The sequence below is a fragment of the Chinchilla lanigera genome, unplaced genomic scaffold, assembly GCF_000276665.1.
Source record: "Chinchilla lanigera isolate Chin_1 unplaced genomic scaffold, ChiLan1.0 scaffold00160, whole genome shotgun sequence".
In the NCBI taxonomy this organism is placed as follows: domain Eukaryota; kingdom Metazoa; phylum Chordata; class Mammalia; order Rodentia; family Chinchillidae; genus Chinchilla; species Chinchilla lanigera.
The window spans coordinates 1706502-1723769 of NW_004955561.1; the positions used below are offsets into that span (position 1 = coordinate 1706502).

The 17268-nt window shown below is 49.0% G+C and overlaps 1 protein-coding gene across 3 annotated transcripts; it reads right to left on the reverse strand.

Moving 5' to 3' along the window:
• Positions 1–551: 551 nt before the first annotated feature.
• Sec13 (SEC13 homolog, nuclear pore and COPII coat complex component) lies at positions 552–17214 on the reverse strand. Of its 3 annotated transcripts, none has more exons than XM_005413078.2 (9): positions 17132–17214; positions 14476–14520; positions 12177–12292; positions 9361–9512; positions 8807–8940; positions 5488–5621; positions 5029–5152; positions 4253–4399; positions 552–952 (listed from the first exon to the last, which is right to left on the reverse strand). In XM_005413078.2, exons 1-9 carry the CDS (start codon positions 17132–17134, stop codon positions 839–841), a joined length of 969 nt encoding a protein of 322 aa, XP_005413135.1. In that variant the 5' UTR covers positions 17135–17214; the 3' UTR covers positions 552–838. The 3 variants fall into 3 exon arrangements, with proteins under 3 accessions (XP_005413135.1, XP_013364549.1, XP_013364550.1); XM_013509095.1 differs by having other exon boundaries at positions 12177–12326; positions 17132–17178; XM_013509096.1 differs by lacking the exon at positions 552–952 and adding an exon at positions 1909–2636.
• Between the last annotated feature and the right edge of the window lie 54 nt (positions 17215–17268).

Sequence of the window (17268 nt, forward strand, 5' to 3'; positions counted from 1 at the left end):
TCTCACCACGTAGGCCAGGCTGGCCTTGAACTCAGAGCAATCCTCCTGCCTCAGCTTCCTGAGTGCTGGCATCATAGGTGTGTGCCACCACACCTGGTTCACACAATTCCACTTTCTTCTGCATTAGTTTTGTGGTCAAAGACTTACTGCAGATGTTTTTTTCAGAAAACTATTTTTGCTGTGGAAAAACAAGAGCATTGGCAGCAGAGCTCCCCTGTGTGGTTCTTGAGGTGTGTGGTACACACAGCCTTGCTCTGCTGTGACCGTGTTGTGGTGCAGAGCTCAAAAACTGCAGTGGGACGGGGAGGCCCCAGTGCTGGCTCTCCCCGGGCAGGCGACAGTCCCGACCATGTGCTAGCTGTGCTCTCGTGCCACCTGTGCATTTAGGACCTCTCTGTGCCTTGGCCGTCGGTCATGCATCGCCGAGTCTCCTCTGCAGAAGAAGTGAACAGGAAGCTGAGCAGCAGCCTGGCTGCAGAGCCTTCAGGGCAGAGTGCATCGTGGGTGCGCTCACCTGCCAGGGCAGGTGCTTGGATAAACAGTGACAAGGATAAGCAGTATGATTTTATTTGGAAACAACTCCCCCTAATAATGCCTGAACCCAAAGGTACACTAGAACAGTTTACAGTAATAAATTCGAAGTCGTCTGTAGTTTCTTCTTCGTAACATGGATGCTTTCAGGTGGGCAGGACACGGCGAGCTGTTCTGAGTCACGTGAAGGCAGAAGCCTGAGCTGTGGCCACGCTGTGCCTGCTCCCGGGGAGACGATCCTGTCAGAGCCAGGCTTTTCTCAGCTGTTCGGCCACTACCCCGGGAGGCCACGCAGGCCCTGCCACTGTCACTGCTCGTTCTGCTGGCTCTCTGCGGCGGAGGCCGACACGGAGCCCTGGCCCTTGTTGACATCACTGATGCAGACCCACTGGCCATCCAGCGACTCCTTCCACAGGGTTACCTGCAATCAGTGCACACAGACCTCAGTGTCCTCCCCTTGCCGCCCGGCTCCAGCCTCACCTGCACCGCAATGCTCAGAGCCTGGCATGCCAGCTGCAATCCTAGCACTCTGGGAGGCTGAGACAGAAGGATCGCAATTTGAGCCCAGCCTGGGCAACCCAGCAAGACTTCGTCCCAAAATTAAAAAATAAAAACAGGCCTGGGGGTGTGGCTTAGTGTGAATGCCCTGGGTTCCAATCCCCAGTGCTGTACAGAGGGAAAAGGTGAAACAAAAGAAAACAAGTCAACCCACCAAACAACTCTGCTCAAAAGCTTGTGGGAAAACAGCACTTACATTCACTGAAATCTCATTAAAATACAGGTAGACGAATAAAAACGGATTTAAACAGAGGCAGATCTTTTGCAAACGGGAAGGGGACCAGGAGATGGAGGATGTGGTTAGGGAGGGGAGGGAGGGAACATAAAAAGAATTAAGATGTGGTACATACACGTGCCAATTCCTCACGATGAATTATGTACCACAAAACACGGACTAATAAAAATTTAAAAATTAACTGTTGGCTATGGTGGCGCACACCTGTAATACCAGCACTTGAGAGGCTGAGGCAGGAGGATCACTGTGAGTTTGAGGCCAGCCTGGGCTACATTATCGAGACCTTGTCTAGAAAAGAAAAAGAAAGAAACCCCAAAAAAGACACCCACCCAAGAAAAAAGATTAAAAAAACTAGGTAGTAATTACAGCCACAAAGGGTGATATAAACATGTGATGCTGCTTTAACTAAAGTGACACAGCAACAGTGACAGATGTTGGGTGGCCAAGAACAGGGTTCTCTGACCAGGACAGACCACGGCCTTGGCTCTCCAGCTGCCTCAGGAGGTGGGTGGGTGGGTGGGTGGGGTGTGTGTGTTGTGTGTCAGAGAGAAAGAGAGACAGAGAGAAAGAGAGAGAAAGAGAGAAAGACAGAGAGAAAGAGAGAAAGACAGAGAGAAAGAGAGAAAGAGAAAGGGAAAGTTTTGATGTTAAGGTTTGAGAGCTGCTATAGTCCAGCAAGACACAGGTCAATCAGTACACAATTCTGTGGTCCAGGGCAGAAGAAATGGTGGAGAACTGAAAAAGGTTTCTCCCCAGAGAGGAAAATTTAGGAGACCGCATTAAAAAAAAAAATCTAAATCTAAAAAAACTAGCCCCCTCCAGTCACACACATATAGCACCCTGTGTGCGGGGAGGAACCAACGCAGGCCTGCAGGAAAACGCCTGGGGCCCTGCCTCATGCTGGCTGCCACAACCTCAGTTCTGGGACTGGCTCTAGCACTCCCTAGAATTGGGGAAGTGATCTGGCTGGCCTTTGAGGGGTGTTTATGGCTCTGAGGTGGGGCAGCCTGATCTTTTGGGAGCACTGCAGATGGAAAGACTTGGGCCAGGAAAAGCTCCATGCTGACTGCACACTTGTCCATGGCCACAACGCCCAGTGTTCAGGTCGGTGGAAACAACCCACGTACCTGTCAGTGCAGGACTGATAAACTAACTGTATTACTCATCTTTAAATAAGAACAGCCGGGTGCGGTGGCATACTCCTGCAATCCCAGCACTGAGGGAAGCCGAGGCAGGAGGATCACAAGTCTGAGTTCAACCTGGGCAGGTGTAGGGGTGGGCTCGGCAGAGTTTCTGGGCTCAGTCCTCAGTTCTGAAGAAGAGAGAAGGGGAGGACACTGCCTTTTGTGAAATAAGCAGTCACTGAAGGACACACTCTAGGTGGTGACTGCCTCTATGAGGGCTCTGTTCAGAGCCAGTGACACAGAAAGTAGCCCGGGGCTCGGCAAGTAGAACTACCTCACGGGTGCAGTTTCAGTTTCACAAACGGCATTCTACATCCTGGCTGCACAACTACAGAACACTGCACAACTGCAGTAAGTGATAAACTTACGCACAACTGTAAGTGATAAATCTTATGCATATTTTTACCACAATTTTAAAAAAAGTACGTGGGTGTGGTGGCACACACTTATAATCCTACACTTTGGGAAGCTGAGGCAGGAAGATTGCAAGTTGGAGCCCAATCTGGGCAACTAAGAGACCTAATGAGACTCTCTCAGAAAATAAAAAGGGCCAAGGATACAGCTCAGAGGCACAGTGCCTGCCTGGCAAATGCAAGGTCCTGAGTTCGAGTCCCAGTACAAACCAAAAAACAAAAAAACATTGTATTTGCCAGCCGTGGTGGTGTACACCTGTAATCCCAGCACTTAGGAGACTGAGGCAGAAGGACTGCTATGAGTTTGAAGCCAGTCTGGGCTACAAGGCAAGTTCAAAGCCAGTTTGAACTATATACAGAGATCCTATCTCAAAAAGACAAAAAACCCTCCAAAAACCAAAAACCCCCAAATCCTCATTACTACAAACAAAGCAAAAACAAAACAAAAAAGAAGAAAAAAAGCTGTCTACAGAGGAAAAGCAACAGCATCCAGCAACTAGCTAGCCATCCACTGGCTTGGGACAGACACTCTGGCATGGAAGTGTCCTGGAACTCCCTGGCAGCTGGCTGCCAGCCCGCACCGCCCCTGCTCTGCTCTGTCACTGCTGGCTATGCTGTGTCTTACGCTTTCTGTGCCCCTCACAGCACACAATAGAACATAAGAAATCCTGGAGTAGTAGACTGATTTTTTTTTTTTTTTTGAGATCTGGTCTTGCTATGCTGGCCTCAGACTTGCAGTGATCCTCCTGCCTCAGCCTCCTGAGTACTGGGACTATAGATGTGTGCCACCATGCCTAGCAGAACTGATTTTCATAAATGTGCTTCTTAAGTGTTTTGCTTAAAACCCTCAGTGGTCTCACTTTTGTTTAAAGGTTTTCTTAACTGCATATTTGCTTCTTTTTGCAAAACTAATTAAACATCCCCATGCAAAAGAGGTAGCCCAGTGGTTGGGATGATGGGTTGCCAGACCCTCCCTGGGTCACCCTCCGTGCCAGCTTCTTCCCGTGTGTCTCAGACACGCTCCACACAGTTCTCAGCAATGCTCTACTGACTACAGGCTTGGAGAGCAGGGAAGAGCAATAGGCCAGTGATGGCCAACCCTTTAGGTGCGCACCTAAACTGCAACTCCAGACCACTTACTTCTCCCAAGGTGCCAACTCTGAAACGAAACCTGAATACTGAGGTTTAAGCTTAGAAAAAGCAACTGTATCTGGTGCTCAGTTGCCGAGCCAAACAGCTTGTGTGGTGTTGGAAAGAGCTCTGCATGCCTGCTGTGGCGCCCGTGCCCCAGGTTTGCCACCCCTGCACTGGGCGCTGGAGGTGGGCTGTACCTTGTTGTCACCACCTGAGACAGCGAGGATATTGGCGGTGATGGACCAGCTCACGTGCCACACAACGTCACTGAACTTGTGCAACAACTTAGGTGACCACGTGTTGCCTGAGAGATCTTCACAGGTCCAGATGAACACTCGGCCATCCTACAAGACAGGGTACGGTTGGGTGGGGCAGGAACTCTCCTCTCCGGAGCCACAATGGATCTTCAGAGAGCAGGGTGGGGGAGTCCTGGCCAAGGCACCAGCAGCTCTCGGAGGACAGTCAACATCTGGTCCAGCATCTCATGTCGGTCCCTGTTGCAGGTGCTGGTGCCTTCACTCATCTTGGCCTCAGTTATGGACTCAGCACTGCTAACCTCATTTTCTCAGGGTTCTGCATTCTCATCTGACTAGTATAGCTTTCTAAAAGCCAACCTCAGGAAACAAGAGGGGATGAGTGAAAAAAGAAACATCACAAAAATTTGGAGCCAAATAGATTGTAATGGTAGAGAAGGCCACTTGGTGGCACCGCCTGGCCTGAAGCTCAGTGGCATGGTCTATCTGGGAAGGGTGGCCAGGCAGATGGGTCCACCCCCAACCACACTAAGGTCGGGGCAGCCACTGTGGCTTTGGACAAACCCTCTCTGCACAAGGACTCCCTGGTGACCCTTCTGCTGCTGTGCTGGTCCCCATGCCTGCTGCTCTCTTCCTCTCCCCAGGACTGCCTCACCAAGCCTCTGGAAGGCTAACGGGACTCGTCAACAGCAGGGTGTGCGTGCTTGGGGCTGTGCTACCTGGGAGCAGCTGGCGATGGTGCTGGTGGGTAGGCCGATGGAGGGGGCCCAGGCCACATCTCGAACCCAGTCACTATGCGCCTCCAGCTTCTGGTCCTCCTTCCACTGGCCGTCCTCGTCCTCCCTGGGGAGACCAAAGGGAGAACCAGCAGCCCATGCTGCCTCCCTCCCCATGCACAGGCTGGGTCAGGGCACAAGTCCCACCTATTTTACACAGTTCTTCCACTTGTGGAGACCCTCAGGAAAAGACTCTTTCCCTCCCCAGCTCCAGTGGCTGGGAGTCAGGTGAGCAATACAAGCAGTGCACAAAAAGGGCAGGCTTTTGTTGTTTTAAAGGTGACCTTGCAGATTATAAACAGTGTTTTACTGGCAAGGAGGAGGATGGTGGCCCTGACTTTTTCAGTCATGGCAGGCAGAAAGCAGAAGGCTTCCCTTGAGGAGTCTGCACAGCCCGCTTACTTCCAGAGTTTGATGAGGTTATCACAGCCACCGGAAGCAAACTTCTTGATGTAGCTGGGTTTCTGCCCTGATGGCTGGTCTATGAGGCTTCCAGGTACAACAGCAGGGGCCCAGCTGACAGCGTTGCAGCCAATCTGCAAAGAAGGGATGTGTGGTGATGCTGACCTTTCTCTGCAACAGGAACTGTGCTCTGCAGGTCCAGGCTACGGGTCATTTCTCTCTAGCAACTCACAACTCTGCCTCATGAAGCCCAGCTCTGCAAGGTACTCGTTAAAAGTAGCAACCAGGAACGCAAACATTACTTTGTCAAATAAATGAAAGGAGGGCACATGCAGGCCTATTTTAAAGAGAAGATTTTTAAAAAATCGTTAGAAAACCACAGAAAATAAAAAGCTTAAGGAATTACCCCAAACACTCCTGTAGCCGCCACCAGGTCAAGTGATACCCTATCTGAGAAGATCTCAGGTGTTCTATCTTAACACAGCCCTCGTCTTCCATTATCCAGACTTCTCATCTGTTCCTTCTCTCCCTAACTGGCTCTATCCCTCAAATGTGTACCCCTCGACAAGACAGTGTGGCACATGCCTATAATCCACTCTGGCAGGCTGAAGCAGGAGAATTGTCAAGTTTGAGCCCACCCTGGGCAACTTAGTGAGCCCCTATCTTGAAATAAAAAATAAAAAAGGACTAGGGATGCAGCTGGGTGCAAAGGCTCTGGGTTCAATCACAAGTACCAAAGAGAAAAGGGGCGGGGGACTTCCCCATTTCCCAGTTTGTAGCTGTTCCGATTTCCCCTTTTGGCTTTGCTGGTAAGGAGCCTGTGCTCTCTGAGCATGGCCTCTTCTGTGCTCTCCTGGTGCATTCAGTTCTCTAGGCTCCTCTGTGGGCTTGAGAACGCTCAGCTGGAGCTCACAGCTCTTTGTCTTGGTCCTTCATACGTCACTGCATTTATAGTTATGTTTGTCTTGTCAGTTTTGCTGTCTAAAGCTTCTCCTCTAGTAGATACCACAGGGTCTAAACAACAGTCCCCAGGGTTCTGCATATTGATAGCGGTTTGTGTCCTTTATGTGCTTAAGTAAAATTTAAAACTGGCTTCATGTTGGTCAGTTTTTTGTCACTGTGACAAAATACACGACTCTCACATTATGAGGGGCCAACTAGTTCCAGGAAGGAATATCAGAGTGGAAGGACTTGGCGGGGCAAAGCTGCTCATTGTCATGGTGGCCAGGCAGCAAAGCACAGAGCAAGAGTGCAGAGAAGCGGGGGCTATGGACCAGATGCAGACCCCAAGGTCACACACCTATGACCCACTTCCTGCAGCCAGGCTTCCCTCCCAACAGCCCATTCAGCTGATGAATGAGGAGGATAGTGCTCTCACACCCAGCCGCCTCTCAGGAGTCTCCTAATACAGTCAGACTGATGGAGCAGATTAACTGTTACAGCTTTGATACAGCATAATCAACTTTTTTTTTTGGTCTTTTTTGAGACAAGGCCTCAGTATGCAATTCAGGCTGACCCTGAACTCACTATGTAGCCCAGCTGGCCTTGAACTCACAGCAATCCTCCTGCTACTAAGGTGTGCGCCACTAAGCCAGGCTCCATAATCGACTTTACACATAAAAGTGCAAGGTTTGATGAATTCTGATGTAGATATGCCTTGTAAAACTGGCGCCACTGATAACAAATGTTAGCAGCATCCCAAAGGTTTCCTCCTTTCCCACTGAACTCAATCTCTCAACCCTGTAGCCTCCAAAATGGGCAACCACAGAGCTACTCACTATAGATTAGTTTGCATTTTCTAGAACTCTACATCCGACAAACTACAGTATTTTTTTTTGTTTGGTTTTTGTTCACTCAGCATAATTATTTTTAAATATATCTATCTTGTGTGGATGAACAGTTATTTCTTTTTATTGCTGTGTAGCATTTCTCAAGCACAGACCCACTGCTATTTCTTCATCTGTCTCCCCATTGATGGGCACTTGGTTGGCACTTTCTTTCCTTGAGTATTTTATACATGCAATTGATTCCTTTTTCTTGGTTTTTCTTGCAATACTACGGATGGAACCCAGGGCCTTGGGCATGTTAGGCAATTATTCTACCATTGAGTTACAACTCTGACCTACTTTTCTGTTTTAAGTGAGATTATGTGGGAATTTTCCTAATCAGGGAAGGCAAGCCTTGCTGGACTCAAAACTCTTGTTTTGTAGGACAGCAGTTTGTGCTCAGAAGCACCTTCCTCTGCTCCTCCCCGGGCTGGTCTAACCTTCTTTCCCACCCCTGTCCCTAGCAGGCACCAATTTGCTTTCACCCCAACAGTCTGTCCTCACAAGGAGCTCTGTCCCCAAAGCTCTGCGCCATGCTTCTTCAGTCCCCTTGCATTCACCTGGTCTAAGAGAGGACAGAATCTCTCCGATTTTTCTAAAGAAGATATACACAGGGCCAAAAGCATGTGAAAAGATGCCCAGCATCATTTTCGATTAGCAAAAGTAAAATAAAAAACACAATAAGCCACTACTTCACACCCACAAGGACAGCTATAATCAAAAAGACAGGTGTTGGCAGGATGTAGAGAAATTAGAACCTCAAATGCAGCTGGCAGTGTTAAAATGTGCAGTTACTTTGCAAAACTGTTTTAAACTTTCTGAGGAACTACTAAATAGTTTTGCTAAGTAACAAAAGTTAGACATAGCATTACCACGTGACTCAAGCTCATAGCACAATTACTCACAACTACTGAAAATATTTGCTACCTGACGGATGAATAAATGTGAGGCACATACTGTACTCCAAACACAGCATTATCCAGCCATAAGGAATGAATACTGACATATGCTATAACAGGGTGAGTCTTGAAAATCTGTAATTTGCTGGTTCCTTCTTTCATTCACAAGTGTTTATGAGAATCATACGACACACAGTGGAGACTCAAGAAATGTAAGTTGTCCCCACTGCCCACAAGGTTTTCTGGACTATTTCAACCTTAAGGTTCAATGACCAGGAGCACAGAGAACTAAATCTCTATGATGCTTCCTATTGTGCTGCCTGGCTCCAGGAGTCTCAGTGACTGCGCAGGCCATGTCGCCTTCCATGACAGTGGAAGTGGCGGTTGGCAGGCTGCCGCTGTCCTTCTGCACACCCAGCCCTTGCTCTGGGTTGAAGGAAGCTGAAGCAGCTGCTGGCTCTGCAGCAGAGGCTCAGCACATCTTCTCTGCTGCCCTTTCTGGCCCACCACCCCTGCAGGGCCCCCTAGGAGCCCACAGGAGACTCATGCCAGGCGACAGGGCTGCCCTCTACAGGGAGGCAGGGCTGGACTTACAGTGTGAGCATTGTTGATCTTCTTCACTTCCCACTGGCCTTCGCCTGTGTAGGTCAGCAGAGAGATGGCCCCATCCGAACTCCCGCAGGCCAGGATCAGGCCGTAGTCATGGGGGGCCCAGCACACAGAGTTCACTGCAGGATGCAGGAGGCATAGTGAGCAGGGGATGCAGGACGTGCAGGAGGTGCAAGGGGGTGCAGGGCCACAGCTACAGACTGCTTTGCTAAGTTCCTACAAGAACTGCAGGGACCACGAGGGGCAGCTGTAATTTTTTTCAATTAATGATATTAGAAAAACCTCCGTTACACACAAGCATCATTTCATAAACTCCACTTTAACAAAACAAGGAGGAAGGATAACAACCTGAGAATAAAGGCTGGTACTTAAAATGAATAAGCCTAAGAAAGTTGCTGTGTTGTGTGGCTCTTTAGCTCTCAGGCCACACCTCAGCAGTGAAGACTGGCAGGACAGCCAGCCACAGCCCAGGGACAGAGTAGCAGCAGGATGGAGGGACAGGAACCAGGGGGTGGTTAGGACAGAGCAGCTCAGTGTACCTGACGAGTCATGTCCTGAGTGCTCATGGGTCTTCTCCCAGCTGCCATTCTCCTCTTTCCAGATGATGACTTTCCGGTCATAGGAGCAAGATGCCAGGATGTTGCCATACATGGGGTGGGCCCAGGCCACCTGCCACACAGGACCCTCATGACTGCAAGGGGAGGGGACAGAGGTTGTTCAAGGGCCATGGGAACCTATAGTTCTCTACCAGGCAGTTATAGATAGGACTGAATGACTTCCCTGGCAGAGGGAAATAACATCTGCCTAAGAATTTCAAAAGGGAGAGTTATAGATGTCACTGTGAAGGGACACCTATTGGACCAGGGCCACAACAGGCTCAGTAACATGAGGTCAGAGCCTTTCTAAGAGTCAGAACCCCTGTGCCACCCAGACGGACCCTTGCCTGCCCAGACTGCAGCCAGCATAGCCTCTCAGCAGTCACTCATCAAGTTAGGCTTACAGCTGCTCATACTTACAGCTTACAGCTTACACACTTACACTTACAGCTGTACACACCTGTAGGCTGAGTCACAAACGACCCTACCAGAAGGCCAACTTCTTGAGAAGGCAGTGTCTATCCCCTATTGCCCTGTGCCCATGCTTTGTTCAAAGCATGTCTTTCCCTTCTGCTCTCTACCTGCTGACAGGCACTGTCTGAGCACACTGTGTGGCTTCTGCACGCATCATTCCTCTGGCCAGGGAAGGGTGTGTGCTCAGCGTGGTATAGTAGCGGTAGGTGCAGGCTCTTTTACCCAACTTTCCTGGTCTCAAAGTTCCTGGCTTTAGGCCAGGGTGGTATCTTCTCTATGGCAGTCTCTTCATGTGATAGTGGAGAGGTCACTAAGACTTCTTTCCCTGTAGTCATGAGGGCTAAATGTGGTAACTCATGTATAGAATGCAGAAAAATGCTTAGTACAAGGAGGAGCAACCCACTCAGTCAGTGCTGCCCCTTGTTTACTCTGTGGCTCTAGGGCTCCAGCCACTTCCCTCTGGGTGGACAACAGTATACCTTAGGGCCTACAAAGGAGCTCCTGATGAAACCGAGCAGACTCACGGTCCTGACACTACCATAGTTAAAAATGAGGCAAAAACAGAAGGGTGTGAATTTTTTTATCCTTTCAGCATTTCACATCTTTTGAGCTTAAGAAAAAGCAGAGCAGAGAATCAGTATTATGACTTGTGTCCAGATGTCCCTCCAAAGCCTCATGTGCCCATAGGTGGGGCTTTTCAGAGGTGCCTGGATCTAGGGTGTGTGAACATGGATTAATGGTGTGTGATCTGTCCACTGGTTGGTTTAGTGTAGTTCTGGGTATGGATAATGGAAGGCCCACCCTGCATGTTTTTAGCCTATGTGGGATAAAAAGAAAAAGGCAGGCTCACTGTTTTGCTGCTTCCTGCCTACCTTGTCATGGACTGTTTCTCCTCTGTCCTGCTGCCCTATGGAGACAGCTATGGACTGAAATCTCTACAAACTGTGAGCCAAAATAAATCTTTCCTCCTCTAACTTAGGGTGTCAGTAACAAGAAAGTAACTAAGCCTGCTTATGCCTCTGTTCAGCAGAGGCTCCTGCAGGAAGACGCAGTGTGTGATTCTTCAGTCACATACATTCTTCTTGGCACTCAGAGGAGGGGACTTTGTGGCCCATTTCCCCACATGGACATTGACTCAGTTTGTTTTCTTTAATTCAGCTGAACACATACTGAATACCTTCTTACTGTCTTGTACAGTCTGGTGAAGGTCCTGAACCCCTTCTCAGGGTAATGCACAAAGTACAGAATAGATTTACAAAGAAAACTGAAATGCAGTTACCAAAATGTTAGAAAAATGTATAAGCTAGTAATACACATGCTTCTATTTTAATGCATCAAGCAGAAACTCTAGTGGCAGGTCTATTAATCTCTGCAATTTCACAGTCATATGGTAAGCATAAATGATATTCTAAGTTATAATGACTACAGAAAAATGCACACACCTGGTGACAAAATGACAGTAACTACAAACACTACTGTGGCTTTTGGCCTTCTTCCAAAATTGAAGGCAATGCTAAATATTATAGTCACTAAAAATAAACAAGTGATTGTTTTTCCCCTGCCCCAGCTCACCAAAGCCTGAATTCTATCCACAAAATCCCTGGGGACTCATGGGACCCAGAGTAAGAACCACTACTGTATAAGAGCCAGTGAACTGAGGGAATACAGTAGAGAGGTGGCCCTAAAAAAGAGCTAGGACCTTAGCAGGGAAAAGTGTGGGCCAAACATCTGTAAATAGCTATTTAACTCCTGTCATGTACAAACGGGTAGAACAACAGGATTTACAAAATGATTCTGCCATTCTTCTTATTGTAGCACTCTTAAGTGACAGTTCAATTTTTTGTTTTGTTTTCTTTGAAACAAAGGTCTCACTATGTAGCCAGACTGGCCTTGAACTTGAGGCAATCCTGCCTTAGTTCCCAAGTGCTGGGATGTGCACCACCATACCTGACACTGACACTTTAGATCACACTGACTGAACATGCACAAAATGGTACCGTTTACTGTTTTTAAATGAAGCAGTAGCTGCCCACAGTGAAGGCTACCTGGGGGCTATGCACCTTGTCAGGAGCTAGCAGCCTCATAGTGTGAATATGGGAGGCCGAGCTGGTGTTCCTGCCTGTGGCTACCTGCGTCACCTTGGGGACATCTCTGAGGAAAGCACCCCCCACCCCCACAGGAGGCTGCTGTGACTCTGGGCTTTCATCCTTTCTGCTCATGCTTGTGGAGGGCCTGCAAAAGTCACACCATTCCCGGGGACCTTCCCTGGGCTTGCTGACACTTACCCCCTGAGGTCAGCAATGAGGATCTGGCCTCCGTTGCGCACATCAAAGATTTTGACAGACCTGTCTGAGGAGCAGGTGGCCAGGCGGGTGCCATAGTAATCCATCTGGGCATCGTGCTGCAAAGGGAGGACAGCTCAGGAAGCCTGCAGGCTGGGCAGCGGGGTGGATGAAGGCAAGTCACCAGAGTCTAGTTTGGACCAGCACCCACTTTGCAATAATCTGATCTCAAAGAATCATCAGCACTAGACAAGAAGCTAGCATGCTGAAGTCTTCCGTCTTTGCTAGGCAAGGCCTTCCTGAAAGGGACAAGCTATACCATCCCCATCTGGCTTGACAGAGCCTTTATATCCTCCAAGGAAGGTCCCTTTCCACCCTGCCTGCCTGGTGGGTATGGGAGAAAAGGCAAGGCCAGCTGCCCTTTCCCACTGTCCTCACTTGCCCCAGACTCTCTGGACTACTGAGGAAGGTATCATGAGGCTTACCTCAGCCCCAAACCCAAAATGAATGCTCGAGTGCAGGCCTCAGACTGCCTGCAGGCCCCGAGCAGGTGCTCTGTGATGCACCTCTAGCCTGGACTCAGGGTTCCATTCAGATGTTTGGGTTCCTTCCTCCTCCCTTGGCCCCCGAACCTTTGTTGCTGGGTTCCTGTTAGACTTTCCTTCTAGTGAAGTGCACAGTGTGACAGACTCCCCTCCCAAGGGAAACAAGGCCTTAGGTGTCACTGGTCCCACTACTCAAGAGCTGAATGCCTTGATGCTCACTGAATTCCAGAGTGTGGGGGGCACCTGCCCACAGTTGCTGGTCCATCTGGGCAATGGTTCCACAGAGGCACTAGGCCTACCACCCCCAAACAGCTTCACTCTCCTGTTTGCTGGCTCTCCCTAGAACAAGACATGGCACTTTCCTAGATGTCCCATCGTGGAAATTTCAGGAATGATTGTCATTCCTGGGCTTATCAGGAGCAAATGTCACCTCTCAAAGGAAGCACTTATTGTATCTGCCTCAGTGTTCCTTTCTTACCTCCCTCCCTAAGGAAAACATTCTGATTGTTCCTTGGAAGTCAGCCCCCTCACTGTGTCAGGCCTTGCCTTCTTGGAAGCAGGCAAAGTAGTGATTTCCCAAGCTGTTCTGCATACTCTATCACACTGTAGGAGGAAATAAAGCGGAATACCTCAAAGATGTAAATCCTATCTCCGTGGCCTATCTGCTGGACAACCTTTGAAAACTTACATCTTCCTTGAGCCTCAGTTTCCCTTTTTGTTTGTTTTTTGAGACAGGGTCTTGACTCTGTAGTCCAGGCTGGCCTGAAACTCATGGTGATCCCCCTGCCTCAGCCTCCCGAGTTCTTGGATAACAGGTGTGCACCACCATACCCAACAAACATGCAAATATTCCTAACCATTATTTTGCCTCACCTGCTTGTCAAATCAAACCCATGCAGGTAGTTGGCACATTATCTTTTCCATGAGGAAACTAAGGTTCACAAAAAGGAAGATATTGTCTAAAGAGTCTCAGACTGGACCTTTTTGTTCATAGTGGGACACCAGCTCCAAGAAGCCATGTCTTTGTGAGTAAACTCTTCATGGCAGAAACCAAGCTACATGGGCAACTCTGATACCTGGCAACTTAGAAACCTAAAAGCAACTGCTGGTGGACAGGCATGAGGGCAGGAACCCTAGCGTGAAATGCTGTAGGCTGACTGACCTGGGCGCTACTCAAAGGCTGCCTTGTCTGTACAGCTCCACACAAGCAGTCTGTTTTTCCTGGTGGAGACTTTAACCTCTGGACTTTTTCCCGCAGGCCCTAACTTCCTACACTGAACCCTGTATTTGGAACTCAGGAAACACCTGAGAAATGACTTGTGGTTCAGGGGCCTTGTCTGGCTGTGGGACCTGGCTCTGCCTTCAGCTTTCACTGCGGCTGCTCTTGACTTTGTGTGGGCCAGCCTCCTCCATGGTCTCATCATTACCCGCTTCTAATGGGGCCAAGAAATGACCCAAAAAGAGAAGACAGGTAGGAAGAAGACTGACAAACTTCACCGTCGGCTGGAGCAGGTTACAGTGTTATGAACCGTTCCTAGGTTGCCCTTGGTTAAGTGACCAGACTGTCATAGCTTTGCCAACTCATAAAAGACTGCTGGGAGAATGACCACACCCTTGAGGTTACACTCTGACTGGCAACTACTGCCATATCAGATTCATGAATGATTAGCAGAAAGCGGCAATGAGAAGCCCAGACTGCTTAACTCCCACAGCAATGCCCATGTCCAAAGCCCTTGAAGACCTAAGTGAATACTTACAATCATGTCCTCATGGGAGGTGTCCACAGTATTAATTACAGACACCTAGAACCAAAGATGCTGCAGTTAGATGACAGAATTCAATCATCCCATTAAATCTATCAACTATTTCTAAAATTCTTTTTTTTCGTCTTTTGAGACAGGGTCTCGCTATGTAGCTCAGGCTGGCCTTGAGCTCACTTTGTAGCCCAGGCTGGTCTCGAACTTGCAATGATCCTCCTGCCTCAGCTTCCTGAGTGCTGGGATTACAGGCGTGGGCCACCAGGCCCGGCTTACTATTCTTTTTTTTTTCTTTTTTTTGAGACAGGATCTCACTATGTAGTCCAGACTAGCCTCAAACTCATAGCAATCTTCCTGCCCCAGCCTTCCAAGTGCTGGGATTATAGATGTGCACCACCACCCCCAGCTCTAAAATTCTTGGTTGCATAGTTTTGGTCACTTATTCCGTGTAGCACATACTCCAAGTGCCTTGCTTTATGCTGAGCACTGTGCTAATGGCTGCAGTATACAGCAGTAAGAGGCAGTTCTTGCCTTTGAGAAGCCTGTACATAAATAACTGTAACATGGCAAGGTCAATCCTTTAACACTGTTTACATGCGCTACACGAGCTGAGAGGTAGTGGTGGTGTTGGATACAAACTGGGCCTTAGAAGAGAAGAAAGAATTTGCCAGATGGCCCAAGGGGAATCTGCCAAGGCCCAAGGCCTAAATGTATGGTCCAAGCAGACAGGAAAACATGAGTGAAGACAGAAGTTTGAGAGTGCATGATATAAATGGGGGCAGTGGGTAAAAGCAAGCAGTCCTGGCTGCTCATAAGGGTGAGGTAGGACCTGGAGGGAGTTAAGACCTGATGTTCCCTTCCTGAATGACGAAACCTCTGATGTCCCAGGCAGTTTATGCATTACAGGGTTATCTAAGCCTAGGCAAGTTTCTCCTGAGGCTACTCCATGGCCTGCCTCTTACAACAGACTCCAGATCAGTGATGGAAAACCTTTTAGAACTGGCAATGATGACAAACAGCCAGGTGTGGCACGCATGCCATAGGTTCACCACCACTGCTTTAGATGGTCTCCTAGTGGGATCCAGCGTTGAATAATCTGTAGGGCTTGAAAATGGCTGTCTTGGTCCTTCCGTCTCCCCACCCTCACCCTCTCCCAGGGCCTCATACATGCTAGGCAAGTGTTTTATTGTCTAGCTACATCCCTATCCTTTTTATTTAGTCATTTATTTTTACATTAATCTTTATTCTCTTTCCAATAATAAAAACTATAACCTTTACATTATGGAAAACTGGAAAACCAAAATTCCCTCAGAATCCTACCCTTGGAGATGACTATTTCCATTTGTCGTTAAGTATTTTTCCAGATTTTTAAAGCATGTAGTAGTAGGGCTTCTACTGTACATACACGCTACTCTACTCTCAAGCAAGTTTTCAAAGAGTTCTAACAAATCATTCAACTGATCAGTTCCTCCCGCCTCAGTCTCTCTGAGCACTGAGATGATATTTCTGACATTTCTTACAACTTCTCTCAACCCCCATCTCATATTTCCCAGCACAAAACCTGCAGCACAAAGCCTGACTTGACTTTTCAAAGGTGGCCCCTGGGAAAGGATGGTGGCAAAGCAACTGAGAAGGTACATAATAAGTAGATACAGGTTCTCTCTCAGCAAATTCTAGACTGTGTAATAAGCGATCCCCCAAGGTCTGCAAAGGCAAGAAAGCAAGTGTCTCCTCGAGCTGGCCACATTGCAAACTGCTTTCACATGCTCGGAGGTGTCAAGGACAGTCAGTCACAGCCATCTGACAGCCTAAGGAGTGGAAGCAGTACTTCCTCCCAAGCCTCCGAGTTTACCAGGTCATAGGTAAACAACAAGCAACAGCACTCAGAACGCCTCTTCAGGACAGTATGCGTTACAAATTAATTTAGAGCTGACTGATTATGGAGCACACAGTTCCCAACTCTACTAAGGAGAGAATTAGAGGCCCAAAGTAGAAGACACTTTGACACCAGCTGCCCGAAGAGTAAGAATTAAAGCCAGGGTTCTGACTTCTAGGTTCATACAGTTTTTCTCAAACTGGCGGTGAGGCATCCCCGTTTCTTAGGAGAACGCATTTCCTAGGCTGTGTCAAGCCCAGTTTTGAGGCCTTCAGCCATTAGTTCTCATTCCTTCACTCAGTGAGTCAGTGTGGAGCGAACATACACTGCAGATAACACCGAAATGGGAAAACCCGGGACCCTGTCTTCAAAATCATTCAGCTTCTCCTTCCGTCAGCGTTCTGAGGTCGTCGTCAACGCTGGGAACCCCGCAACATTTCTGCTGGGAGGTAGGAGGTGGAATCGAATCTCAGCTCCGCCACTAGCACAGGCTGCGATCATAGTAAAGCTTCGAACTTGCCGCAGGCTCCGTACACACAACTCCTAGGGCGTCCTGGCGCTGTCTCGCCGAGGGAGACAAGGACGGGAGACAGACACGCAGGGTGCCCGGCAACGGTGCGGCCTTAGTCCCGGAGGCTCGGCGGCCTCACCCCTTCCAACCGCTCCCAAAGGTCGCAGGATAGGGCTAGAGCACCCCAAACTCCACGCGGTCGAGCGGTACTGAAAGACCCTAGTCCCAAGGGCTCGAACCCTGCTCACCCTCACGACCCCAACACTCACCATAACTGCGGCAGCGGCGTCTTCGGGTCTCAGACGTGGCAGCTCCCGCCTCCGAAAGGCCCACTTCCGGCGCTGGGCTGGCGTGCAGGCCGGCCATCGCTCCGGAGTCCCCGGGCTGCAGCACTCTCTACTCGCAC

Coding starts and splice junctions, on each gene's coding strand:
- Sec13 (XM_005413078.2), bottom strand. Junction 8,941..9,360: donor CTCAGGACATGACTCGTCAG/GTACACTGAGCT, acceptor TGCATCCTGCAG/TGAACTCTGTGTGCTGGGCC. Junction 5,153..5,487: donor AACCTCATCAAACTCTGGAA/GTAAGCGGGCTG, acceptor TGGTCTCCCCAG/GGAGGACGAGGACGGCCAGT.